The following is a 27,996-nucleotide window of genomic DNA, read 5'->3' on the forward strand; positions in this document are numbered from 1 at the left end:
GAGTGGCTGAGGGAGCTGGGCTTGTTCAGCCTGGAGAAAAGGAGGCTCAGGGGAGACCTTATTGCTCTCTACAGATACCATAAAGGAGCCTGTAGTGAGGTGGGGGTTGGTCTGTTCTCCCACGTGCCTGGTGACAGGACGAGGGGGAATGGGCTTAAGTTGCGCCAGGGGAGATTTAGGTTAGATGTTAGGAAGAACTTCTTTACTGAAAGGGTTGTTAGACACTGGAACAGGCTGCCCAGGGAAGTGGTTGAGTCACCATCCCTGGAAGTCTTTAAAAGACGTTTAGATGTAGAGCTTAGGGATATGGTTAAGTGGGGACTGTTAGCGTTAGGTCAGAGGTTGGACTCGATGATCTTGAGGTCTCTTCCAACCTAGAAATTCTGTGATTCTGTGTGATTCTGTAATAGCAATGATGATAATAGTACTACTACTAATAATTTGTACAAAGAAGTGATGCACAATTCAATTGCTCACCATCCACTGACCGATGCTCAACCTAACCCTGAGCAGTCCTGGCCTCCCACCCCAGCTAGCCACCCCTAAATATTGTTTAGCACGATATTAGATGGTATGGAATACCCCTTTGGCTAGTTTGGATCACCTGTCCTGGGTCTGTCCCTTCCCAGCTCTTGCCGCACCCCCAGCCTGCCCATTGGCAGGACAGAGTGAGAAGCTTAAACGTCCTTGGCTTGGTGCACTGCTCTGCAACAATTAACCATCACTGTGTTATCATCACTCTTCTCATCCTAAGCCAAAACATAGCACCCTAGCAGCTACTAGGAAGAAAATTAGCTCTGTTCTAACTGAAACCAGGACATTGGCAAAAATTGAGAATCTGCATGATTTTGTCTAGAGAAACCTCTGAACATTTACAGGATAGAAGAGCTCAGTCCTGCAGCAGAGGAAGAGGAACCCCACACATTGGAGGGACCCTGCTGAGGGGTAGTGTCCAGGAAGAGGAGGGCCTGGCACCACAAAGGATGTGATATGAGCAGTGGTGCCTGCTCTCCAGGAACCAGGCCAGCTTCCTACAGAGCTGCCTTATGAGATATTTGTGTCCATGGCTATGGTTGTTGTCTCTGCCACTGAGGCCTATGAGGACACAGCTAATCACTAAGCAACGGAGCCTAATTAACTCCTCGCCAACCCATGAAGCAGGCACGGGTCGTACCATTCTCCTGCACTTGGCAATGCACATCCCCATCTCCTACTGCCCCACAAAGAGCCCTGAGTACTCTGTGAAATGAAAGATCTCCCTTCCTTGAGATGGGAGTCGATGGCTGGCCCTTGTGCTTGGTGACACACGTCCAGGTTTCCTCCACATCAGTGTCACCTTCACATTGCCTTTGTCTCCTTGTCCTCACTGCCTCCAGTGTTCTGCTCTAACGAGCTCCAAGGGAGGCTGTGTCAGTGCTGGCCCTCAGGGGGACACTGCAGGAAACTTGCCTCTGACTTGCACTTCTGGAGAGATGTCTTCCATTGTCTCTGAGTGCCTGAGGTTTGTGGGCTCATCAGCAAAGCCCCCCGAGGGGTGACTTCAGTGCCTTGGGCTGGTGCTGTGCTGCTGAGCTGGGCCGGGCTCGTGGGACAGAGAGAGCTCGTGGCAAGAGGGCCCTGGTGCAGAGAGACAGCTGTGCCCAGGAGCAGCTCCTCTGCACAGCGCAGCAGGGCTGGGGGCACTGCCTGCAGAGACACAGTGCTTAAAGGCAGGCAGAAGTGTCAGGATGCACAGAGCTTACTGGGGGAGAACACTTCCCAGCCCTGAACCCGGTAAGTCTCTGGCTGGGGGGCAATGCAGCCACAGTTCCTGGAGGAAGGAGAAGCCGGGGGTGCAGGCAGGGCTGCCCAGGACTGTGGTGCAGAGCAGGGTCCCTGCTGTGCCCTTGGGCTGTGTGCCAGGGCAGGGCCTCTGCCACCTGCCAGGCTCAGCAATCAGCCTGCCTGAGGAGCCCAGGGGCTTGGTCAGGGGAAAGGCAGGGGCTGCCTGCAAAGAGAAGGCACTTTCTGCACTCTCTGCCTGCCTCTTCCTGCTCTGATTGTGGGGCAGGCTCGATGTTAACGGGGTAGTTGGATTTGCATGGGTGACTGAGCTTCCTATTGCATTGAACTGAGACACAAACAGGTTAGTGATGAACCTCAGAATATCCCTTCTATTCTCTCTGCTTACACAATGCACCAGGGCTTTTCTGTGCTGTTCTTTAGGGCCTGCAGGCAGGCGGATATGTTTTTTTAGCACAACCTCTGAGTACATTCATCCCCCAGATGAGTGCTGCAGGCAGCCAGCAGCTGGGCATCAGGGGATGGACAGAGCAGCCCTCCTGGATGTGACCTCTGGCTGTGGTTTGCCCCCACAGCAACGACATTTACCACTGCAGTGGAGCAGAGGTGTCCAGCTTGGGGGCTGATGGGCAGAGGTGGCTGCTGTGTACAGGACACTCAGCAAGCACAAAGCAGGGCTCCAGACAGGGAGATAGACAAAGGTCCTCGTGGAAACAAGGAATTTAAGGCTTTCACTGGGAATTTTTGTCAGAAACTTTACGCATAACAGTCTATACATATATATTTCTTTCTCATTTCGCAGGTTCTATGTCCAAAGCAAATGCCCAACAGCAGCTCTGTGAGCGAGTTCCTCCTGCTGCCATTTGCAGACATCCGCAAGCTGCAGCTCCTGCATTTCGCGCTCTTCCTGGGCATCTACCTGGCTGCCCTCCTGGGCAACGGCCTCATCCTCAGCGCCGTAGCCTGCCACCACCGCCTCCACACCCCCATGTACTTCTTCCTCCTCAACCTCGCCCTCCTCGACCTGGGCTGCATCTCCACCACTCTGCCCAAAGCCATGGCCAATGCCCTCTGGGACACCAGGGCCATCTCCTACCAAGGGTGTGCTGCACAGGTACTCCTATTTTCCTTCTTTGTTGGAGCAGAGTTTTTTCTTCTCACTGTCATGGCCTACGACCGTTACGTTGCCATCTGCAAGCCTCTTCACTACGGGAGCCTCCTGGGCAGCAGAGCTTGTGCCCAGATGGCAGCAGCTGCCTGGGGCAGTGGCTTTCTCAATGCTGTCCTGCACACGGCCAACACATTTTCCCTGCCCCTCTGTCGAGGCAATGCTGTGGACCAGTTCTTCTGTGAAATCCCCCAGATCCTCAAGCTCTCCTGCTCAGATGCCTACCTCAGGGAAGTTGGGGCACTTGTCTTTAGTGTTTCTTTAGTCCTTTCTTGTTTTGTCTTCATTGTGGTGTCCTATGTGCAGATCTTCAGGGCTGTGCTGAGGATGCCCTTTTCTCAGGGTCGACACAAAGCCTTTTCCATGTGCCTCCCTCACCTGGCCGTCGTCTCCCTGTTTGTCAGCACTGCCATATTTTCCTACCTGAAGCCCCCCTCCATTTCCTCACCATCCCTGGATCTGGTGGTTGCACTTCTCTACTCAGTGCTGCCTCCAGCTCTGAACCCCCTCATCTACAGCATGAGGAACCAGGAGCTCAAGAATGCAGTGAGGAAACTGTTTCCATACATTCTGGTTAAGCATCCATGATGTGTTCAGAAGATGTATTCTTAATAATATGCAAATATTTTGATTCACATTATATTTTATCATTTTTATCATTACAAGTGTTATCATAACAGTGTCATTAATAATAATCCTATCGGAAATCAAAGGATATTTGGGATGATTATAGAACATTTTTAAAATTACTCTTCTCTGTTAATATTTTAACAATATTTTATTTGTTTTTAATAACGTAGTTCTCAGCATTCTGAATATTACATTTTGTGTTAGTTTTTACCATATCATCTAATGTACACACAGACTCAGGCTTCCTAGGTAGATAAAGACAATAAAGAAGTCAGCGGAAATTCATTGGTCTCAGTATCCCTCTCTTCCCATCTTCTCTGGAGCTGGGGGAGCAGCCCCAGCACGCAGGAGGGGCTCAGGGCCAAGAGCCCAGCTGCCACATGCAGGAGCAGCCCCGGTGGCCCTCAGGGCTGCCCCTCCCTGCCCGCTGGGCTCTGCCTCTCTGCTGCCTTCGGGTCGGGGCTGCTGCTTCTCTGGAGCCATGGCTCTGGCCAGCAGCAGGACGTGTCCTTGTCACTGCTGCTCCCTTTGGCTTCCTCATTGTTCTCTTGTGCTTTCATATTCAACTAAGTCTTGAGATCTCATGTATCTTGCTGACAATCTTGTTGTCTGTACAGTAACATCGCTTTCATTGCACAGCTCCTCCAAAGCTGGTGATAGGAATATACCCAAGGAACTGCTGCATGAATGGGTCTCTTGCTTTTTGGGGCTTCACTGTGGATTAGAATTTCAGAGTGCTCAGAGTAGTGCTGGACTAGGAACTCCCTTCTTGGCTAGCCATGGCTCATCAAACAATAATTGGCCTTGACAGGCCTGGGAGTGTCCACTGGTGCTGGGTCTGATGGTAAATGGCATGCTGGAGAGGAATCTGGAGCTGTTCTGTGGCTGGGCCAGGCCTCTTGTGCTGGCCTGGGGAGCATGGCTGGCCCTGAGGGGCACAGGCACTGTGTGCTGGGGATCTGCCAGGCAAGAGAGCAGGGCTCCTGCAGCTTCACGGACCTCCATCTCCTGAGCGTGGGGGCTGCTGGGGAGGCCCAGAGCCACCTTTGTGCCAGCAGCTGCGGTGCCTTGAGAGGGGCTGGGGCTGTGGTGGCCATGCCCAGAGCCCTGCAGCAACCTGTGGTGGCAGTGCCCTGGGGCCAGCCCACCCTGAGCTACTTAGCTGGGCTGGGATGGACTGGGCTGGGGAGAGGGCAGGGAGGTGGGGAGAGGTGGGCAGGGGCTGTGCTGGGCTGGGCAGTGTCCGGCAGAGGGCAAAAGCAGCGTCAGGGAGCGGTGGCAGCATGCAGGGGAGGGCTCCCAGCAGGGCTTGGTGCTGCAGAGCCAGGACTGCGCAAAGGGAGCCCAGAGCTGCAGGGGCAGGGAAGAGGAGGCCGAGGGCCAGGGCGGCTGCTGCAGGGGCAGGGAGCTCAGCATGGCCCTTGCAGCCCCCTGCCCTGGGCCTGCCTCTGCCCTTGGGCTCGGCCCCGGCCTTGGCTCTGCTGGCAGGAGCGCTCTTGGCATGCGCTTCCTGGCCTTCCCTCGCCTGCGCACAGCTGCTGCCCACTCAGGCTGCTGCCACAAACCTGTCCTCACAAGCAGCACCACCCCTTGGGCTGCTTCTGCTGGCCTCCCCCAGCTCACTTTCTTGACTCCTTGTCTCTGCTGGGCCCCACCTTCCACACCCAAATATGTCCCTTGACTGTCGGCTCCATTCCCTTGCCCCATGGAATACTGTGCTATGGCAGCACGTGTTTCCATTGGGCCATCTACCAGACACAGTAATGAATACCATGAGCAGGACTAGAAAGGTCCTGCTTCAAGCCAGGGGGAGGCAGGGAGGAAAGGGACAATCGGGTTTACTGGACTGTGTATATTTAATTGCCTGGCACATCAGACCCACAAATGTATCAGGCTCTACTGGACACCGGTGCACAGTGTACCCTAATGCCATCAAGCTAGAAAGAGGTAGAACACACCTGTATTTCTGGAGTGAAAGGGGGATCCCAACAGTTAACTGTACTGGAGGCTGAAGTGAGTTGAACTGGGAAGGAGTGGCAAAAGCACCCCATTGGGTCTGGCCCAGAGGCTATATGCATCCTCGGCATAGACTGCTTCAGGAGAGAGGGAATTCAGAGTTCCAAGAGGGCACAACCGGTGGGGCTTTGGCAGAGCTGCCTTGGAGACAAAGGACATGAAACAGTTGTCTACCTTGCTTGGCCTTCCACAGAATCCTTCTGTTGGGGGTTTGTTGAGGGCTGAAGAACAGCAGGTGCCAATGGCTACCATGGTGGCACACGTGAGGCAGCGTTGCACTAACCGAGACTCCCTGATTGCCATCCATGAGCTGGGTCATCGACTGGAGAGCCAAGGTGTAGATGTAGAGCTTGGCAGCGTGGTTTAGTGATGGACTTGTCAGCACTAAGGTAAAGTTGCCTGACCTGGGTTACACGTCCCAGAGTAGTGTCAGGCACAATGCAACTCTTTTTGCCTTCTGCATCTATAGCACAGGAAGTAGGACTTTGCCCTACTCCATTGACGGGGCAGGTCTTTTCACTTTACTCAACTGAAGATTCTGTGTCTGGAAGGGGACAATTTCCCCAATGAGGCCAGGCTCATGGGTACAGCTGCAGCCAATAAAGATATATTTATTTTTCACTCTGAGTTTTCCACAGATGATCCAAGATAGTCCATGGATGTCCAGGTGTCTACTGAAATTCAGGCTGAATTTCTCAGTATTCAATGGTCATTTCAATTTTATTTTATTTTATTTTAGTTTAGTTTAGTTTAGTTTAGTTTATGTTTAGTTTATGTTTAGTTTATTATTTTCTGAACACATCCCTGTTTTATCTTAGAAAGGGTTTCATGTGCTGGGCTGGGCTGCACTTACAGGGACAAAGACCACTGCTGGCAGTGGAGCTGTCAGACCAGCACACTCTGCTCTTCCTCCCAATGAAGGTCTCCAAAGAAGTCACCCTGGATTAATAGCAATAGGATAATGAGGTTCAAAACTGAAATGCAGCAAAATTCAGCCTTTGAAACAAGAAAATCTATTTATTGGTTGCTCTTTGAAATCTTCTTCCTTAACTACATCTTGCAAGCTCTGCAATTAGCTGCACAAGGCGTGAAGGCTTGAAGAAAACTATCAAAGAGATGTTAGGAGTTTCTGCATTTTAATGAGTTCCATGGTGTATTTTCATGCTGAGTCTATGAAGCTCAGGTACTGAGAGGTGAATGATGCAACTGCTAGAGAAAGTAAAGTCAGAAGAAAACTTTGAAGTGACTTGGAGTATTAATGGGCTCCACTGAGGGCTGTTATTAACAAAGCCTCCCCAGGGCCTTGTTAGGGCAGATAATTGGAGGCCATGGTTACAGACAGACAAAGCACTGTGCTGAGAAAAGTCTTGGTTGGTTTTGGTGATGCAGAAGGGACAAGGGTTGGCCCGAGACACTGGGAGGGGAGATCCTGCACCCCTATGTCTGGCGCAAGGCTCTTGCTGGGGTCTGTGGGCTGTGGTGGGCAGTGTGATGCCATGAGAAGAACACTGCTATGACACCTCTGAGGTGCTGCACAGGGTTGCAAGGAATCAATGAAGCCCCATTGCAACGAGTATAACATCTCTCCTCATAAGCTCTAGCCAAGACGACAAAACCTTCAGGGCTGTTGGGACCTTCCGTTCTTGCCAGCACCCTCTGCCTTCTCCTCTGTAGCTTTTCCTATGCTGTCCCACAATTTGTCCTATTTCCTTGAAGTCTTCATACACTCATCACTGTTCACCACTTTGCTGTCATCCCTTGCTTTCTCCCATGTCTCGTCAACCCTCACCAGCTGTTCCTTGAAAGACAAAGCCATGGTCTGATCAAAGGGTGACCTGTGGCACTACAGCACGACCTTTTGAGAGACATTTCTTCCTCATCAAGGCCAGCGCCAACCTCCAGGGCACACTTTGTGGCAACTTTTTCTCTCCTGCTCTTTCCTACTACCAAAGAAAGCTCCATCAAGGTGGAAACCCCTCCTGAAGTAGGCATCCCAACCCAGCAGGCTCCTTGCGGCCTCTCAGCCAACCAGACACAAGTCACCTCAGCAGCAGCTTCCAAGCCAGGGGCCTGCTGCTGGCCTTGCAGCTTCTTGGCTAGACACAGCCAAGCCTTGTGCCTGCTGCTGCTGTGCAGTCATGGACTCAAGCAGAAAGGACAGGACAACCCATATGGGGCCTTCTTTCTGTCTGAGTCCTCCTGGCTCTGGAGGCAGAGGGGATCCCTCAGTCAGCATGCCAAGCAGGTGCTTTCTGCTGGTCTAGCAGGGCCACTGCCAGATGTCAGCCCAAAAGTGCAACTCCCAGGGAGAAGTCAAGTGTGACCTGCCACCTCCAGACACAAGTGACCTCACAGTGCTTTTCCGTGACATGTTCCTGCTGCTGTCCTATCAAGGGCAGAGACAGAAGTGACCTCACAGTCCCTGCCACAGTCACATTGCTCCTGCTGGGGCAAGAGATGATGAGGCAGAGCTGAGCTCCTCAGAGCATTCCCACCCATCTCCTCCTTGTGGCCCATAAGCTGATCAGGTCCATGGCCCTTCACATTCATTTGGAGTTAGGGTTTTCTTTAGGTCTCTTAAGCAGTTTTCTAGTGTTAAATAGACCATATTAATGCTAGTATTAAGGGCAGAGATCAGAGTGATTAAGAGTGTAAGAGCTAGGGGAAGCGGCTATGGGCTGAGTTTTGTCTTCCAGGGGTACGCTGAGGTAACTCATTAGAGTAGTGGATTCCTGTCAGGGTGCTGAGTAGCATGTAGTTTTAGGAAATATGTTTACAGGTTGAAGCTGGGGAATAGCCTTGTATGACTATTTTAAGTCACGATTACAGCTGCATCAGCATAACCTGAACCCTCTTACCTCTACAAAACCCTTAATTTTGGCTGTCCAAGCCCCTATTCCCTCCTCTCAGTGTTACATTTCTCTTGGCCAGGCTTCTCCTGATTTCCCCATATCAGTTATCTTTTTAGGGGCATGCTTATGATGCCTTTCATGATCTTAGACTGTCAGTGCTCTGTTGGCTACTCTATTCCTAAGAAAAGCGTCACTTAAGACAAAATGGAAAAGGACACAAAACTCCTTAGTGTTAAGGTCAGGGATCAGGGTGAGCAATAGAGAAATGTTAAGAGAAAGAGGCTATGGGCTGAGTTTTGACTTCAAGGGAACCTTTGAGTTCAGACATTGGAGTAGTGGATTCCTGTCAGGGTGTGGAGTAGCATTTAGATTTTTGAATTAAGGTTACTGGTTGAAAGTGGGGAAGGGCCACATATGATTCTTTTAGGTCAAGGTTACTGCAGCATCAGCATAACCTGAACTAACTTACCTCTACAAAATCCTTAATTTCTGCTGGCCATGCCCCTATTCCCTCCCCCAAATCTCACATCTCTCCTGTCCATTCTTCTCCTGACCTCCCCAAATCAGTCATCTCACTGGGATCAGCTTTTTGTAGACTTTCATGATCTCAGCGTATCCATCACACCTTTGTTGGCTACTCTATTTCTGAGAAAAGCATCACTGAAGACACGATGGAAAAGGACACAGAAGTCCATCAGAGCACCCTGCACAATGTGCCCAGCAGCTCAGCACCATCACAAAAGTGCGATTCCTGCCTACAAGTTTTCTTTCCAGAATGGCTCCTATGGCTCCAGGGTAACTTTTCCCAGGCACTCACTTCCCCAGGCCACACCACTCTTGCCCACAGGCCCCATGTGTCTCTCCAACCCTCCCCTCTCAGCCTGCAGTAGTGGCACCTCACTGCAGCAGGTTGGTGCATCTCCAGGCTCAGGGGTGTTTCCTGAGGGCCTGCCCCGTGTGGGGAGTTGTGGGGAGGAAGAGAGCAAGGTCATCTCCTGGGGCATGGCTGAGCACAGCCCAGCCATCGCGCACTGTGGGCAGGCCCCTGCTCCCAGGCTGAGGCACACATGCAAGGTGGACACTTCTCCATCAGCCCAGCTTCACGCAGGGACCTTCAGCCCTCTCCCCCACCTGGGACTCATGACTTCCTTTTCGTCAACCCACAGACGTAGATTGCTTTCCATCTGGGGACTCAGGCAGGACTTTAAGGATCTGCTAAAGCCATGGATTTCCTTGTTTCTCACAGCCTTCTCACAAGTCTTTCTCCTGGCCCTCCCCACTGTCCAGCACTGCCTCTCAGGTGGCACTCTGTGACCCTTCAGAAGGGCCTTTGGGCTTCCTCAGCTGTCCTGGTGCTTATTAGCACCTTCCTGGCTCCTTCCAGGGCCTTCTTGTCCCTCATGAGGACACTGGCTCTGGCTGGGATGGAGTTGCTCTCTGCAGAACAGTCCCTGCAGCGCTGTGTTCTTGATGTGACCAGAGCAGTGTTGGTCACCCACGGCTGTGGTCGTTGTCCCTGAGCAGTGTTTGCACAACATCGAGGCCTTCTCTGCTTCTCACTCTGACCCATCACTGACTCGACTGCGGGTGGGCACTAGGTCTGGAGGGCTGTGACTGCTGACCCAGCCTGATCAAGGGGATAGTCCATGGCACATAACGCAGTGTTCATCAATGACAGCTGGGGCAGGCACTCCAATGCAACAGTTTTTCAAAGGCTTATTGAGCATCAGTCTGCTGGTAGGAGATGATGAGATATTGCCTTTTCACCCATTATTGGGTCTTTATTGTGTTTATCTGCATGTGAAGCCACATTCTCAAATAATAAAATAACTAACAGATAGAAGGACAAGAATAATATTATATGAACAAAAATAAAAACTGCCACTAATATTTGCAGTCGATTGCCCTAACGGTTTCTCAGAAAACCTGGGTGTCCTATTAGTATTACAAGTACACTAATGATGCTGAAGAAGCAGGTATTAAAACAATTTCCTCACTGTAGCCTGGAGCTCCTGGTTCCTCATGCTGTAGATGAGGGGGTTCACTGCTGGAGGCAACACTGAGTACAGAAATGACACCACCAGGTCCAGGAATGGGAAGGAGATGGAGGGGGACTTCAGGTAGGAAAACATGCCAGTGCATACCATCAGGGAGACCACGGCCAGGTGAGAGAGGCACGTGGAAAAGGCTTTGTGTCGGCCCTGCTCAGAGGGCATCCTCAGCACTGCCCTGAAGATCTGCACATAGGACAGCACAATGAAAACAAAACAACCAAAGTCTAAAGAAATACTAAACACAAGTGCCCAAACTTCCCTGAGATAGGTATCTGAGCAGGAGAGCTTGAGGATCTGGAGGATTTCACAGAAGAACTGCTCCACAGCATTGCCGTGGCAGAGGGGCAGGGAAAATGTAGTGGCCATGTGCAGGACAGCATTGAGAAAACCACTGCCCCAGGCAGCTGCTGCCATCTGGGCACAAGCTCTGCTGCCCAGGAGGCTCCCGTAGTGCAGGGGCTTGCAGATGGCAACGTAGCGGTCATAGGCCATGACGGTGAGAAGGGAATACTCTGATCCTAAGAAGAAGACAGAAAAGAGAACTTGAGCAGCACAGCCTTGATAGGAGATGGCCCTGGTGTCCCAGAGGGCATTGGCCATGGCTTTGGGCAGAGTGGTGGAGATGCAGCCCAGGTCGAGGAGGGCGAGGTTGAGGAGGAAGAAGTACATGGGGGTGTGGAGGCGGTGGTGGCAGGCTATGGCGCTGAGGATGAGGCCGTTGCCCAGGAGGGCAGCCAGGTAGATGCCCAGGAAGAGCGCGAAGTGCAGGAGCTGCAGCTCGCGCGTCTGTGAATGCCAGTAGGAGGAACTCGCTCACAGAGCTGATGTTGGGCATGTCCTGCTTCTGGGCATGGGGTCCTGCCCAAGGAACAGAAAAACACTGAGAGTTTATCAGAGTTATCTTAACAGAGTTATCTTACAAAATATATATATTTAATAAAAAAAAAAAAAAAAAAAATATTTTTCTTTTCTGCCTTCATTTCTCAGTTCAGAGGAAAAATCATTCAATTTTTCATTTAATACCTCCCAAATGATTCTCCACTTCCATTCAGACTTTTGGCAGGTCCCTTTCATGAGTTCTGGCTGCTGCTGCCAGAGGGTGTCACTGAGAGCAGGGGACTTGCTGTGGGCAATGTGGGAGTCAGTCCTGCCCAAAGTAAGTGGTAAAGAACATGTAGTGATTTTTCTTTTGTCTCTTTTGTGCTAGCAGCCCCACTGTACTCAAAGTAAATCCTTGTGTGTCATCAACGTGGTGATGTCTTCATTGCAGTGTCCTTGAGAGAGCACATCAAGTCTGTGTGTTAGTCCTAGTGTCAACTGCCCTGTGCTGGTGTCTCTCTGACATACTGGACAATTGCACTCCTATGTTTGCTTGAAACAAACCAGGACACTGCTGAGACCAGAGACATCCAGGTACAAAGTGCCCATCTCCAGACCCCTACACCAGTCCCCGTACTCCCCTTCCCTCAAGCACACCGAGGGCTCACCATATGGGCACCTAAACCCCCCATCCACAGCCAGCCTGGGAACAAGACCAGCAGCAACACAGCCAGCTGGAGAAGCCAGGAGGAATGCCAGCGTGCTGCTGCCAGGGGAGGCAAGGCCAGGGAGGGACAGACGGACACTCAGCAGACCCTCCTGTGCTGTAGCTCTGGCTGCAGGGGAGGAAGCTCATGCTCAGTGCAAATGATCTCTGCTCATCTCAAGCCAGCAGAGACTTCCCAAAGACAGGGCACTGGTCACTGGAGGATTTGCAGCTCCAAAAGGTCAGCTAGTATAAAACCTGACAGGACCACAATGATGATGTTGGTGTAGTTTCTTGGCTGAACTGTTGGAAGGGACTTTATGAAGTTCATTGATGAAATATTGATCTCTCACTGCAATGCTCTAGGAGTCTCAGTCTTCAGCACAAACCTGACCACCTATTACCATGAAACCGGCCTCCACTTTACCACAGGTATCTGCAAGCACAGGCTACAAAAAAAGTCTTGCCTTTCAGGTAGCCCCTGCCATGGTCTTCCTTTTCAAAAATCCAATCATAAATGCCATTCTCTAAAGCATCTTCTACTCGTTTCTGGAGAAACAGAGAGACCCACCCTGACAGATGCTATCAGCCATCAGATGTGCCAGCTGTAGAAGACCCCTCTGGCAACCCCACCTGCATGGCCCTGCTGCCAGAGCCTCACGGTGTCAAGAGCCTGCAGATGTGTCCTGCCACACGCTGCCCTCTGTTGTTGTGCTCCTCAGTGCCTCCAAGCCCTCTCTCCTTCTCTCCTCTCTGTGTGCCAGCTGCTGTCAGAGCCCCCAGCCCTGCTGCGCTGTGCAGAGGAGCTGCTCCTGGGCACAGCTGTCTCTTTGCTTCATGGGACTTTCTGAATTGTGTTTTCTCTGTCCCACAAGACTGACCCAGCTCAATAACAGTGGCCCAGCCAAAGGAATTGGAATCACCCCTCTGGGGGCTTTGCTGATGAGCCCTTGAGGAGTCAATTAGGCTCTGGTGCTTTAATGATTAGCTGTCTCCTCAAAAGCTTTAGTGGTACAGAAAATAGCCATAGCCATGGACCCAAAGATCTCATAAGGCAGCTCTGTAGGAAGCTGACCTAGATCCTTGTGAGAAAGCACCACTGTTCCTATGGCATCCTTGTGGTGGAAAACCCTCCTGGAGGAGGCATCCCAACCCAACAGGCTCCTTGAGGCCTCTCAGCCAACCAGACACAAGTCACCTCAGCAGCAGCTTCCAAGCCAGAGGCCTGCTGCTGGCCTTGCAGCTTCTTGGCTAGACACAGCCAAGCCTTGTGCCTGCTGCTGTGCAGTCATGGACTCAAGCAGAAGGGACAGGACAACCCATGTTGGGGCCTTCTTTCTGCCTGGGTCGTCCTGGGTCTGGAGGCAGAGGGGATCCCCCAGTCAGCATGCCAAGCAGGTGCCTTGACTTCTCAAAAGTCAAGGGTGTCTTACCGCTTACAGGCAGAGGTGACGTCAAAGTCCCGTTCCGTGACACGTTCCTGCAGCTGCCCTATCAAGTGCAGAGATAGAAGTGACCTCACAGTCCCTGCCACAGTCACATTGCTCCTGCTGGGGCAGGAGATCCTGAGGCAGAGCTGACCTCTCTCTTGTCTCGTAGGGACTAGATTTTACCTTTCTGGGTTAGAGATTAAGCAAAATTTTTGTTGAAAGATATGGTGTTCTGTTTGTGCTGTCATGTTTCTGGTTACAGTATGGGCAAGCATTATGGTTAAGGGTTTTGTTTAGGTCTGGCAAGAAGTCTAGGGATAAATAGAGCATTTTAATGGTAGTGTTAAGGGCAGGGATCATGGTGAGCAAGAGAGTAAAGGGAAGGAAAGGAGGCTACAGGCTGAGTTATTCTTCAGGTGATATTTTGAGTTCTGCTTTACAATAGTGGACTCCTGTCAGGATCTTGCAGTAATGTTTAGGTTGAGGGTTTATTGTTACTGTTACAAATAGTTTACAGGCCCTACACAACTATTTGAAGTCAGTGTTACAGCAACATCAACATTACAGGAACCCTCTTACCTCTACAAAAGTAAGCTTCTGAGCTCCTCTTCCCCTCTCTTCCCTCCCCCAAATCTCACATCTCTCCTGGCCAGGCTACTCCTGACCTCCCCATATCAGTCATCTAACTGGGATCAATTTACTGATAGTTGTCATTATGTCATAGCACTTGACTCACCTCCGTTGGCTACTCTATTCGGTAGTATTAGAATACTCTATACTCTGTTGCCTATTCTATTCTGTTCCTCACAAAGCCTCCCATGGGAATTGTTAGGGCAGATAATTGGAGGCCATGATTACAGATTGGCAAAGGCACTGTGCTGAGAAAATCTCACTTTATTTTGTTGAAGCAGAAGGGCCAAGGCCTGACCCCAGCCACTGGGAGGGGAGATCCTGCACCCCCAGCACCTCCATGTCTCACTCAGGGCTTTTCCTGGGGTCTGTGGGGTAGGGTGTGATGCCCACAATATCATGTGAAGGGCAATGATATGACACCTCCCAGTGTTTGCACAGGGTTGAAAGGAGAATTAATGGTCCCAATGCCATGAGTATAACACATCTCCTTATAAGTCATGGCCAAGGGGACAAAGATGTCAGTGCAGCTGAAGCCTTCCATTCTTGTCACAGCCCTCTGCCTTCTCCTTTTCAGGCTTTACTGTGCTGTCCCACACTTCCCTGAAGGCTGCAGACAACCACTTCTCTTCCCCACCTTGCTCTCACTCTAGTATTCCCATGATTTCACTGATGCCTCTCGACTCTTGCCAGCGGTTCCTTCAAACACAAGGGCATGGGCTGATCCAAACTCCCTCTGGGTGACCTCTGGACCTACAGCACCAGTATCTCACCTCCAAGTCAAGAATTTCTTCTGACTATTGAATCTAAATCTACCCTCTTTAAGTTTAAAACCAGTTCCCTTGTGCTATGATAGAGTTATAGAAATCATAAAAACACAAATTTGGAAAGGACCTACAAGACAATTTAGTCCAACTGTCCGATCACTAATACTACCCACTAAGCTACTGAGCCATATCTCCTAGCACCTTGTCCTGGTGCTTCTTGAACACTGAGGGTCAGTGATTCCACCACCTCCCTGAGCAGACCATTCCATTTCCCAGCTGCTCTTTGAGAGAAAAAGTTTTTTGTGAGACCTAATCTAAACATCACCAGGCACGACTTATGGCCTATTCCTCAAGTCCTATCATTAGTTATCTGAGAGATGAGGCTGACCCCCACCTCATCACAACCTTTCTTCAGGAAGCTGTAGAGTGCAATGAGGTCTCCCCTGCGCCTTCTCTTCACTAAAGTGAATAATCTCAGTTCCCTCAACCGCTCCTCATAAGACCTGTGGTCTAGCCCCCTCAACAGTTTGGTTGCCCTTCTCTGGACACGTTCCAGGACCTCGATGTCCTTCTTGTAATGAGGGGCCCAAAACTGAATACAATGCTTGAGGTGTGGCCTCACCAGAGCCGAGTCCAGGGGGATCATCACCTCCCTGCTCCTGCTGGTTCTGTTGTTTCTAGTACAGGCCAGGATGCCCTTGGCCTTCTTGGCCACCTGGGCACACGGCTGGCTTATGTTCAGCCAAGCATCCACTCCCAGGTCCTTTTCTTCTTCACAGTCTTCTAGCTACTCTGCCCCAAGCCTATAGCATTGCATGGAGTTATTGTGGCCAAAGTGCAGGACCCTGCACTTGGCCTTGTTGAACCTCATCCCATTCACATCAACTTAGCAATCCAGCCTATCCAGGTCCCTCTGAAAGGCCACCTACAGATCCTCAGACAGATCAACACTACCTCCCAACTGGGTGTCATTTGCAGACTTACTGAGGGTACACTCAATCCCTTCATCTAGGTCATCAATAAAGACCTTAAACAAGATAGATCCCAGTACCAATCCCTGGGGGACACCACTTGTAACAGGATGCCGGCTGGACTAACCAAAAATATTGGTTAAAAGCTCTGAGGAGGGCTTTAAGGACTTTGTATGGACAGCAAAGTCCATACAAAGTTACTTTACTGGGTCTGGCTGGGATGTTAACTTTCCCTGCAGCAGCCCATACAATGCTGGCCTCTGCACGTGGAGCTAGAACAGCAGTGGGATCACAACAGTGTTGTGTCTCCTGCTGAGCAGTGCTCGCACAGCATCAGGACTCTCTCTAACCCTCCCAGGGGGTGGGTAAAAAAGTGTGGGAAGTACATTTGTGGGAAGTAGAGAGCAATTTCTTTCCTCTGCACTTCCACATAGGCTTTATTTTTGTTTGTTTGTTTGTTTGTTTGTGTTTCCCTTTCACCCTCCCTTCTTCCCTGTTTTTTTCCCTTTAGTTAAATTATTTAGTTCATAATAATCTTTCTCTATTAATAGTAATAATGATTATTTTTCCCCTTTAATTAAATTTTTCATATCTGAAAAATTTAATCGTGAGTTGTTCTTTACTTTACTTCTTCCTATTTTCATCTAAGGAGGGGGAGTGAGAGAGCGGTTGTGGTGTTTAGTTGTCTAGCACGGTAACACCTCCACACTCCTGCCCCAGCAGGAGCAATGTGACTGTGGCAGGGACTGTGAGGTCACTTCTGTCTCTGCAGTGGATAGGGCAGCAGCAGGAACATGTCACAGAAAGGGACTGGGAGGTCACTTGTGTCTGGAGGTGGAAGGTCAGCCTTGACTTCTCCCTGGGAGCTGCACTTTTGGGCTGACATCTGGCAGTGGCCCTGCTACGCCAGCAGAAGGCACCTGCTTGGCATGCTGACTGTGGGATCCCCTCTGCTTCCAGACACAGGAGCACAAGGCTTGGTTGTGTCTCCACAAGAAGCTGCAAGGCCAGCAGCAGGCCCCTGGCTTGGAAGATGCTGCTAAGGTGACTTGGGTCTGGTTGGCTGAGAGGCCGCAAGGAGCCTGCTGGGTTGGGATGCCTACTTCAGGAGTGGTTTCCTACCAGATGCAGCTTCCTTTGGTAGTAGGAAAGAGCAGGAGAGAAAAACTTGCCACAAAGTGTGCCGTGGAGGTTGGCGCTGGCCTTGAGGAGGAAGACATGTCTCTCAAAGGGTCGTGCTGTAGTGCCACAGGTCACCCTCTGATCAGACCATGGCTTTGTGTTTCAAGGAACAGCTGGTGAGGGGTGGCAAGAAAAGCGTGAAAGCAAGGGATGAGAGTAAAGTGGTGAACAGAGATGGGTGTCTGCAGACTTCAAGGAAATAGGGCAATGTGTGGGACAGAATAGGAAAGCCTGCAGAGGAGAAGGCAGAGGGTGCTGGTAAAAAGGGAAGGTGCTAAGAACCTTGAGAAGAACCTTGGTTAGAGCTTATGAGGAGAGATGTTAACGTCGTTGCAATGGGGCCTCATTGATTCCTTGCAACCCTGTGCAGCAGCTCAGAGGTGACATACCAGTCTTCTTCTCATGGAATCACACTGCCCACCACAGCCCAAAGACCCCAGCAAGAGCCTTGAGCCAGACGTGGGGATGCAGGATCTCCCCTCCCAGTGGCTGGGGTGAGGCCTTGGCCCTTCTGCATCACCAAAACCAACCAAGACTTCTCTCAGCACAGTGCTTTGCCTGTCTGTAACCATGGCTGTAATACACAATAAATGTTTGTTCATTGTCTTTTGTATTATAAAAACAAGGAGTTCTCTTTGAGGAACGGGAGTTGTGAAAACTACCTGCTGAAGTAAGGAGCTGTATAATGCTTGGCTAGACACTATGAAAATTCTTTTGCTTAATGTAACAAAAAAGAGAACCCCCTCCCCTTCTCTCCTTCTGCATCTCAGTTGCCTCTTTTGTTCAAAGACCCTGCTGCAAGGCTCATGTAACCATCTCCTGGTAAGTTGCTAAACTAGTGTATCAACATCCTGCCTTCCTGTCTCACGCTGGGCCAACATGACCAAATAAAAAATGTTGAACCACAACGCCGAGGAAGACTACGGCCTTCATCTTCACGACCACCAGAGGGACAGAGATGACCCCCTAGCAACAGTGCGCGCAGTCACAGAATATACCAGGATGTGCTGCGCAATCCCGCAATTACCAAGATATAAAAAGGGACCCTGGCGGGGGTGCGGTGTGCGCTGTTGGTGGAGCCAAACCTCCGCGGCCGCCCAGCGCTGTTTTGCTTGCTATTGCTTACTCAATAAGTTCCTTTCTATTATTAATGCAATACTCTCTGAAAATTAATTAAGGGGGCAACTTATAACACCAGGTACTTAGAAAGAGCCAATCTCAGAAACTACATGCACAGCAAGTGCCTTCTGCTGCCCTACCATGGACACTGGCAGATGTGAGCCTCAAGGCACAGATCCCAGCCAGGAGTCAAGGGTGACCTGTCAGCTACTTCAGAAAGAGCTCAACTCACAGGCCATTTAACAGCCATTCACTTCCTGCTAGACTTAGTGTTTGTGACGCACCACTGAGATTATAATACCACACCTTCAAAACACCCCCTTTTTGGGCCAGGACCTGCCCAGGTAGAAGTGATCTGGTTGTGATCCTCCAAGCTCATGGCACACCTGCTGGGCTCCCAGGCTCTCTGACACACAGGAGCCAGTTCCATGCCAGTCCTGGGAGGTTGTAGGGCAGGAGGAACCTTGTAGGAAATGTTTTAGCCCCATGCCTCTTGGTGGTCTCTCAGCTCCTAGTGCACAGTGAAGATCACACTCAAGTCCAGAAGCCTGAAGCTGGGGTAGATTACACTCAGGGGAAGCACCCTCCCAGACCCAACCCTAGTCCCAGCCCCAGCCCCAGCTGGCGGTGCTGCTCTGCAGAGCAAGGGGGCTGTGGTGCCCGGGGCATGGGGGCACTCTGCAGGGCCGTGCTTGGCAGGCTGGGAGGCAGACCCAGCTCATGGGGTCACTGCCATTGCCCCAGGGCTGCAAGGAATCACTCACCAGCCTCCTTTGCTGAGGTTTTTGTGTGTCCTGGGGCTGCAGAGCTCTCCTCTGCCTGCTCACACCAGATTGAGCACTTGAGCTCTAGACAGTCCACACAGGACACAACATGGTGCTCAGCAGTAAATATTGGGGTCATCTTTCTAAGACAAACTATCAGTTTCTCAGAGACTGGCAGCACAGTGGTCTGCTTGTGGGTATTGATGAGTTACTAAATATTCCTCATGTTTGGGGTTGGAATTTCTTTTTCTTTCATTTTTCTTTTCCTTTCCCTTCCTCATGTGTCTATCTCTCTGTGAGTTTTTATGTTCTTTCCCCTCTCCCTCTAGATGTGTTTCCTCCTCTCCCTCTAGAGGAGGAGGAAGCAGACAGCTCATGCATGTATAGTTTGTGGTTGAGGTGAGCAAGAAGGAGGCTGGTTATGCTGCAAAGAAATGGAGGTCCATGAAGCTGCAGGAGCTCTGCTCTCTTGCCTGGCAGATCCCCAGCACACAGTGCCTGTGCCCCTCAGGGCCAGCCCCGCTCCCCAGGCCAGCACAAGAGGCCTGGCCCAGCCACAGAGCAGCCTGCCCTGAGCAGGGGCCTGCACAAAGAGCTTTCCCTTTACCCCATCAGTGCAGGCCCAGCAATGTGGTTCTGCTCTTCCCCAGGGCCATCCCTGCTCCCAGAGAGCCTTGCCCAGGGCAGTGTGTCCGTGCTGGCCTGGCCAGACATTGATGCTTAACTCCCCATGCTCCCCACAGGGCCCCGAGCTAGCAGTGCTGCTGTGAGAGCCAGGGGCTTTAGTGACCCAGGACCCTGTGGGTCTTCGCCCTGCCCGTGCTGCTAAGGCTGGGCAGCAGACCCAACTCCATGGGGATCTCTGCTGCTGAGCCCCTTTCCATCTGCCCTGATGGCTCAGCAGCACAGGGCAGTGCTGGGCAGGGCCATGGGGTGTCTCTGAGGGCACAAAGGGCAGGCGAGTGCTGCACCAGACATGGTCCATAAGGCTTCAAGAAGGTTATCCTCAATTACTCTACACTCTTAGAGGTCTTTGTCTGCTGGCTCTTCAGTACCACTCCTGCCATGGCAGAGCTGTCCTTAGCCCATGGACTCCTCAGATTCCCCTTTTTCTTTACCAAACTCTTCTTTGGATGGCCATTAATTTTATGAGGTTCTAATCCCTACCAACTCAGTGTTGCATGTTCTCCCTGCAGATCCCCTGACATCTCCTTGCAGCTCCAGATTCCTCTCCAGGCTGACAGTGGCCATGAGCCCCACTGCAGGGGGGCAGTGCCATGCAGATGAGTCCAAGACCAGTTGCTGTCAGGTGCTGCCATAAAGCTCTTGGTCAAGCCCTTGGTCCCTCACAGACTGTCCTTGGAATTTAAGTCTATGTTCTTCATTCCCGGAAGCCCCAACTAAAACCCCATTTGTTACTGTGGTGCTAGCAGGGAGGCAGGGCTGCACAGTGACCCAGGGCTGCACGGTGCCTGCTGCTGCCTGCAGCCACAGGGATGTCACTGTAGAGACAACAGGACTGTCACCAAGGTACACGAGATATCAGGGCTTACCCAGAAAAAAAAGAAGCACAATGTGGAAGCCAAAAGAGAGCAGCAGTGACAAGGGCACGTCCTGCTGCTGGCCGTGGCCATGGCTCCAGGGAAGCAGCAGCCCTGACCCGAAGGCAGCAGAGAGGCAGAGCCAAGCGGGCAGTGAGGGGCAGCCCCGAGGGACACCGGGGCTGCTCCTGCATGTGGCAGCTGGGCTCTTGACCCCGAGCCCCTCCTGCGTGCTGGGGCTGCTCCCCCAGCTCCAGAGGAGATGGGAAGAGAGGGATACTGAGACCATTGAACTTATGCTGTCTTCTTTATTGTCTATACCTACAGAGGAAGCCTAGTTCAATACGTTGAATAGAAGATGTAGTCAAAGTAAATAATTACTTAATAAATTAAAACAATATCAGAAGTTATGAAAATAATAAAAACAAAAAATGGTATGAAAAACTCTCATGTCAGTTTCTCAAATTGAATGGTAGCATTTAGAGGATTATTATTATTATTACAATATTATAATAATACTAAGTATAAAAATGGTATGATATAAATCACAATAATGTTAACAACACTGATGCTTAAGAAGCAGATATAGAAACAATTTCCTCACTGCAACTTTGAGCTGCTGGTTCCTCATGCTGTAAATGATGGGGTTCACTGCTGGAGGTACCACTGAGTACAAAAGTGACACCACCAAGTCCAGAGATGGGGAAGATATAGAAGCGGGCTTCAAGTAGGCAAACATGGAAGTGCTAAGAAAGAGGAAGACCACGGCCAGGTGAGGGAGGCACGTGGAAAAGGCTTTGTGCCGGCCCTGCTCAGAGGGCATCCTCAGCACAGCCCTGAAGATCTGCACATAGGACACCACAATGAAAACAAAACAACCAAATGATAAAGAAACACTAAACACAAGGATGCCAGTTTCCCTGAGGTAGGCATTTGAGCAGGAGAGCTTGAGGATCTGAGGGATTTCACAGAAGAACTGGCTCACAGCATTGCCATGGCAGAGGGGCAGGGAAAATGTGTTGGCCGTGTGCAGGACAGCATTGAGAAAGCCACTGCCCCAGGCAGCTGCTGCCATCTGGGCACAAGCTCTGCTGCCCAGGAGGCTCCCGTAGTGCAAGGGCTTGCAGATGGCAACGTAGCGGTCGTACGCCATGATGGTGAGAAGGTAATACTCCGATGACATCAACAAGACAAAGAGAAAGACCTGTGTAGTACATCCTTGATAGGAGATGGCCCTGGTGTCTCAGAGGGCATTGGCCATGGCTTTGGGCAGAGTGGTGGAGATGCAGCCCAGGTCGAGGAGGGCGAGGTTGAGGAGGAAGAAGTACATGGGGGTGTGGAGGTGGTGGTCGCAGGCTACGGCGGTGAGGATGAGGCCGTTGCCCAGGAGGGCAGCCAGGTAGATGCCCAGGAAGAGCGTAAAGTGCAGGAGCTGCAGCTCGCGTGTGTCTGCGAATGCCAGCAGGAGGAACTCACTCACAGAGCTGCTGTTGGGCATTTGGTAGTTCTGGCCATGGGTTACTGCTCAAGGAAGAAAAAATCTTTAATAAATAAGAAGACATACCTGAGATAAACTTCTTCCATTTCTTGCATAACTGCCCTGAAAACTCTTTCAGTCAGGCTTTTAGCAGGGCCGTTTCATGTGGTCTACTTCATGCTGCCGGCTTTTAGCAGGGCCCTTTCATGTGGTCTACTTCATGCTGCCGGCTTTTAGCAGGGCCCTTTCATGTGGTCTACTTCATGCTGCCTTAGGGTGTCCCTGGGAGCAGGTGACCCTGATCTGAGTAAGAAAGGAGTCAGTCCTGCCCCATAACCAGAGGTAAAGAGGAAGATGGGGTACTCTCAGATTCAATCATCTGATTATAAAGAGCTTTTCAATATTGTTGCTCCCAGTTTACCCAACTGCAGAACAGAGCTGTGGGAATTTATTTTTGCATTTTGTACCGATCTGCTCACCCTGCTCTGTTTTCTAAGGCATTTCAAGTGAAAACCTGTCGATCCTCAGACAAAAGAGGATGGTTCCTTTGGTGCTGAGTTTCATTTAGAGACGACAGCCACGGTTAAGCTCATTTGGCCTGTGCTGGCATTTCCTGAGCTACAGAACTATTGGACTCATAGGTTCATAGAGACATGGAGTCATAGAATATCCCAGCTTGGAAGGGGCCCACAAGGATATTCAAATCCCACCCCTGAATCTGTACGTGAAAACCCCCAAATTGGTCTATATATCTGAGGGGGTTGCCCAAATATTTCTTAAATTCTGGCAGCCTCAGTGTTGTGACCACTTCCCTGTGCTGCCTGTTCCAGTACCTAAGAAACCACGACACTGCTGAGGGCAGAGGAATCCAGGCACAAAGTGCAGATCTCCAGAACTCTCACCCTGTCCCCGTACTCCCCTTCCCCCAAGCACACCAAGGGCTCACCCCACGGGCATGTGAAACCCCCATCCCCAGCCAGCCTGCAAACAAGACCAGCAGCAGCACGGGCAGCTGGAGAAGCCAGGAGGAATGCCAGCGTGCTGCTGCCAGGGGAGGCAAGGCCAGGGAGGGACAGACAGACACTCGGCAGACCCTCCTGTGCTGCACCTCTGCCTGCAGACGAGGCAGCTCCTCCTCATTGCAAATGATCTGTGCTCACTTCAAGCCAGCAGAGACCTCCCAAAGACAGGGATGTCCCCCAGCACTGGGCATCGGAAAGCATACAGCTCGTAAAGATCAGCTAGGATAAAACCTGAGAGGACCACATTATGATGATGTTGGTGCAGTCCATCAGATGATGTTTGGGAAGGTACTTTACAAATTTGATCACCGAGCAACTGATTTCTCAATGCAATGCTCCAGCAGTCTCAGTCTCCTGTACAATCCTGAAAATGAAACCTGCCTCCCGTCCACTGCAGGAGTCTGCAAGCACAGACTGCAGAAAAAGTCTTCCCCTTCACATATGCCAAGCCTCGATCTTCCTCCTGAATTGCCCCTCATAATGCCGTTATCTAAAGCACTGCAGAAACAGAGAGACCCACCCTGACAGATGCTATCAGCCATCGGATGTGCCAGCTGTAGAAGACCCCTCTGGCAACCCCACCTGCAGTGCCCTGCTGCCAGAGCCTCACGGTGTCAAGAGCCTGCAGATGTTTCCTGCCACACGCTGCCCTCTGTTGTTGTGCTCCTCAGTGCCTCCAAGCCCTCTCTCCTTCACTCCTCTCTGTGTGCCAGCTGCGGTCAGAACCCCCAGCCCTGCTGCGCTGTGCAGAGGAGCTGCTCCTGGGCACAGCTGTCTCTCTGCAGCACTGTCCTCTTGCCAGGAGCTCCCCTTGGGCCCAGGAGCCCGGCCCAGCTCAGCAGCACAGCACCCGACCATGGCATCCCTTGCTCTGTGCCCTTGGGCTCCCTGGAGTTGTCCCCAAGGCCTCAGGGCTGACAGCTCCCCAAGGCAGCAGGGTCTCTGCTGGGGTGTGCTCATTGAGGCAGACTGAACTGATCATCTACTGCTCCTCTCTGAACACAAGATTTTTAGAAGTGTGATTTGCGCTGTTGGACTGTGGTTGTCAAACATGATGTGCTTTAACCTGGCAGGCAGCTCAGCACCACACAGCTGTTAGCTCACACCAACCCCCCCACATGCTTATTGGTTGAGGTCAGGGCAGCTGAAAGGACTGAAATGGTAGAGAAAGAATTATAATAGCAATTATTTTTAGTACTATTACTGTTATGTACAAAGCAAGCTATGCACAGTGCAATTGCTCATTACTGACTGATGTCCAGCTTGTCCCCAACTGGTAGAACATTCTGGTAACCATCTGCACCTGTTCTTCTTTGACCTTCAACAAGTCCACAAATGGAAGGGTCCTCCCAGGGACTGGGAAAGGTAGACAGCTCTTTAACATCCTCTCTCTCCAAGGCAGCTATCCCAAAACCCCAGCTGTACCCTTTTGGATCTTGGAAGTACCCTCTCGTGGGGAAGTTTATGTCAAGGTTTCATAGATCAACATTCTTCTCCCTCCTTTCTTTTCTGGGCAGTAGTTCTCTTCCATTTTCAGGGGCCTGATTTTCACACCCTCTGTTTTCTCCTGCATATAGAGGGAACGGATCCTGGCACAGGTTGGTGCTCTGGCCTAGCAAGAGCAGAACCAGGGGTCTGGTCTAGTCTGGGGCCTGTCCCAGGGTCTGGAGTGGCTGCGGGACATGTCAGAGGTGTTGGAGTAGCTGCAGGGCCTGTCCCAGGGCTTGGAGTGGCACTGACTGAGGCTCCCTTTGGAATTCCCTTTGGAATTGCCAAGGTGATAACCCCTCCTTTTCAAGCACTTCTGCAGTTTTTAAGGATTCTGCAAGTGCTCAGGGGGGAAGTTCCAAAGCACTGGAGGTGCCCACTGCTCTAGGTGCCTGCCCAGATCCTCCCATGCTCCCTGCCACTCCTCACTCTCCGGCCTTGGGGCAGGTCTCTGGAGGGCATTCTTCAAGAGTTGTTTATCCTTACACAACAGTTGAACCACATTCAGGAGACATCACAATAGGACCATCCCATGGATATTCTAAGCTTTTTAGAGCTAGTGTAATTAGCCTGGAGGAGAAGGGGGAGGTGAAGGAAAGAGTGAAGAAGTGGAGAAGTGTCCCTCCCTTTTCCTCTCCTAGATTGGCTCCCTAAAACAAAAAGTTTAAGCGTGTAATTCTTAAGTTTCTGAGTAACGGTTCCTGAGGAATGGACATGATGTCAATGCTCAGTACAAAGAACAGATTTGTCACATGACCAATAATTTTATAGACTCATAAGCCAGTGTTACACAACATAGCAAAATATCTTTAAACCAGACCCAGAAATGATAAACAGCGCAATGGGAACACAGGCAGTAAGTAATGTGCTATACAACACATTTCTGAATGAAAGCCCAACAGATCTGAGATCCAAAATGTCGACCTTGTGATCAGCAACTATTAAACTGGTCTAATGATTATAACAATTTAACTTTAGCACTCTGTGGTAAGATCTGTCCTTATCTCAATCCTTTGTGCCCCACACCGTGTGCCAAAAAGACTTCTGTGGTTTAATGCGGCAGTTCAAGTACATGGAATTATTTGAAGAGGTCCAGAGGAGGGTCACAAAGGCGATAAAGGGGCTGGAGCACTTCTGCGATGAAGGCGTGCTGAGAGAACTGGTACTACTCAGCACCCGAGAAACCTTAGAGCAACCTTCCAGTATTTAGAGAGGACCTCCAGGAAAGCTGGGGAGGCAGTCTTTGTCTGGGAGTGTAGTGAAGGGACAAGGAGTAATGACTTTAAAAGAGGGCAGTTTTAAATTAGGTATATGGAAGAAATTCTTTCCTCTGAGGATGGTGAGGCATTGGAACAGGTTTCCTGGAAAAGCTGTGAATGTCCCATCCCTGGAAGTGTTCAAGGACAGATTGAAATGAGTTTTGAGCAACCAGGTCTAGTAGGAGGATGGTTGGAATAAGAGGATCTTTAAGGTCCCTTCCAACCCAAACCATTCTACATGTATGATTCTATGATACCATGTTTCTATGATTATCTGTGACACTGCTACCGTTGTCCTTGTGAAGCCCGTAAAGGCTCTCCTCAGGGATGCACTATTTCTAATACAGGCATCCTGGCCTGTATTAGAAATAGCGCAGCCAGCAGGAGCAGGGAGGTGATCATTCTCCTGTACTCAGCTCTGGTGAGGCCACACCTCGAGCACTGTGTTCAGTTTTGGGCCCCTCGTTACAAGAAGGACATCGAGATCCTGGAACATGTCCAGAGAAGGGCAACCAAACTGTTGAGGGTTCTGGAGCACAGGTCTTATGAGGAGTGGCTGAGGGAACTGGGATTGTTTAGTGTGCAGAAGGGGAAGCTCAGGGGAGACAGTAGAGTTCAGGGATATGGTTTAGTGGGGACTGTTACTGTTGGTCAGAGATTGGACTCGATGATCTTGACGTCTCTTCCAACCTAGAAATTCTGTGATTCTGTGATTCTGTGATTCTGTGACTCTGACAAGAACGGAAGGCTGCAGCAGCACTGACAACTTTGTCCCCTTAGCCATGGGTTGTGAGGAGACGTGTTATACTCATGGCATTGGGACCATGTATTCTACTTTATCCCTGTGCAAACACTGGAAGGTGTCATATCATTGTCCTTCACATGATATCATGGGCATCGCACATGACCCCAGACCCTCTGATATAATAACAACCATCATAAAGCTAATCCCAGTTAGATGACTGATATGGGGAGGTCAGGAGTAGCCTGGCCAGGAGAGATGTCAGATTTGGGGGAGGGAAGAGGAAGGGAAGAGGAGCTCAGAATCTTACCTTTGTAGGGGTAAGAGGGTTCATGTAATGTTGATGATGCTGTAAAACTGATTGCAAACAGTCGTGTAAGGCCTGTAAACTATTTTCAACAGAATCCCTCAACCTAAACATAAGTGCAACATCCTGACAGGAATCCACTATTGTAAAGCAGAACTCAAAATATCACCTAAAGAAAAGTGCAGAGCATAGCCCCTTTTTCATACATTTCCTCTCTTGCGCACCCTAATCCCCGCCCTTAACACTAACATTAAATGCTCTATTTATCCCTAGACTTCTTCACAAACCTAAACAAAAGCCTAAGCCATAATGCTTGCCCATATCCTAACCAGAGACCTGACATCACAAACAGATCACCAAACCTTCCAACTAAAATTTTGTTTACTCTCTAAAACAGAAAGGTAAGCCCCAGTCCATAGAGGACAGGAGAGAGATGAGCTCTGCCTCAGTATTTCATGGCCCAGCAGGAGCAATGTGACTATGGCACTGACTGTGAGGTCACTCTGCAGTTGATAGGGCAGCAGCAGGAATGTGTCACAGAAAGGGACTGTGAGGTCACTTGTGTCTGGAGGTGGCAGGTCACCCTTGACTTCTCTCTGGGATCTGTACTTTTGGGCTGACATCTGGCAATGGCCCTGCTAGGCCAGCAGAAGGCACCTGCTTGGCATGCTGACTGGGGGATCCCCTCTGCCTCCACACCCAGGAGGACCCAGGTAGAAAGAAGGCCCCAACATGGGTTGTCCTGTCCCTTCTGCTTGAGTCCATGACTGGGCAGCAGCAGGCACAAAGCTTGGCTGTGTCTCCACAAGAAGCTGCAAGGCCAGCAGCAGGCCCCTGGCTTGGAAGCTGCTGCTGAGGTGACTTGTGTCTGGTTGGCTGAGAGGCTGCAAGGAGCCTGCTGGGTTGGGATGCCTACTTCAGGAGGGGTTTCCTACCAGATGGAGCTTCCTTTGGTAGCAGGAAAGAGCAGGAGAGAAAAAACTGCCGCAAAAGTGCACCATGGATGGTTGGCACTGGCTACAAGGAAGAAGAAATGTCCAGGGGAACAACTGGTCTTGCTGCTAGAGTCTGAGGCAAAGAAGGCATTAAGTACCTCAGCCTTTACCTTATCTCTAGATCATTAACAGATTTCCCCTATGTCCAATGAAGGATGATGATTCTTCTCAATCCTCTTTTATTTAAAGTATTTCTATAAGCAGTGTTTATTGTCTTTGACAGTAATAGACAGATGGAGCTCCAGCTGGGCTTTGGCCCTTTGAACTTTGATCTG

The 27,996-nt window shown here is 50.6% G+C and overlaps 2 protein-coding genes and 1 pseudogene across 2 annotated transcripts in view; 1 reads left to right on the forward strand and 2 right to left on the reverse strand.

Moving 5' to 3' along the window:
* The window catches only part of LOC137846881 (olfactory receptor 14A16-like), a 51,143-nt gene that overhangs the window by 12,314 nt on the left and 10,833 nt on the right, over positions 1–27,996 (reverse strand). The gene's annotated exons all lie outside the window — the stretch shown is intronic.
* LOC137847389 (olfactory receptor 14C36-like) lies at positions 2,603–3,538 on the forward strand. Its single transcript, XM_068665667.1, has one exon. It carries the CDS (start codon positions 2,603–2,605, stop codon positions 3,536–3,538), a length of 936 nt encoding a protein of 311 aa, XP_068521768.1.
* Positions 20,988–21,929, reverse strand: LOC137847390 (olfactory receptor 14A16-like; annotated as a pseudogene).

Source organism: Anas acuta, chromosome W, assembly GCF_963932015.1.
Source record: "Anas acuta chromosome W, bAnaAcu1.1, whole genome shotgun sequence".
In the NCBI taxonomy this organism is placed as follows: domain Eukaryota; kingdom Metazoa; phylum Chordata; class Aves; order Anseriformes; family Anatidae; genus Anas; species Anas acuta.

Coding starts and splice junctions, on each gene's coding strand:
- LOC137847389 (XM_068665667.1), top strand. CDS start 2,603: ATGCCCAACAGCAGCTCTGTGAGCGAGTTCCTCCTGCTGCCATTTGCA.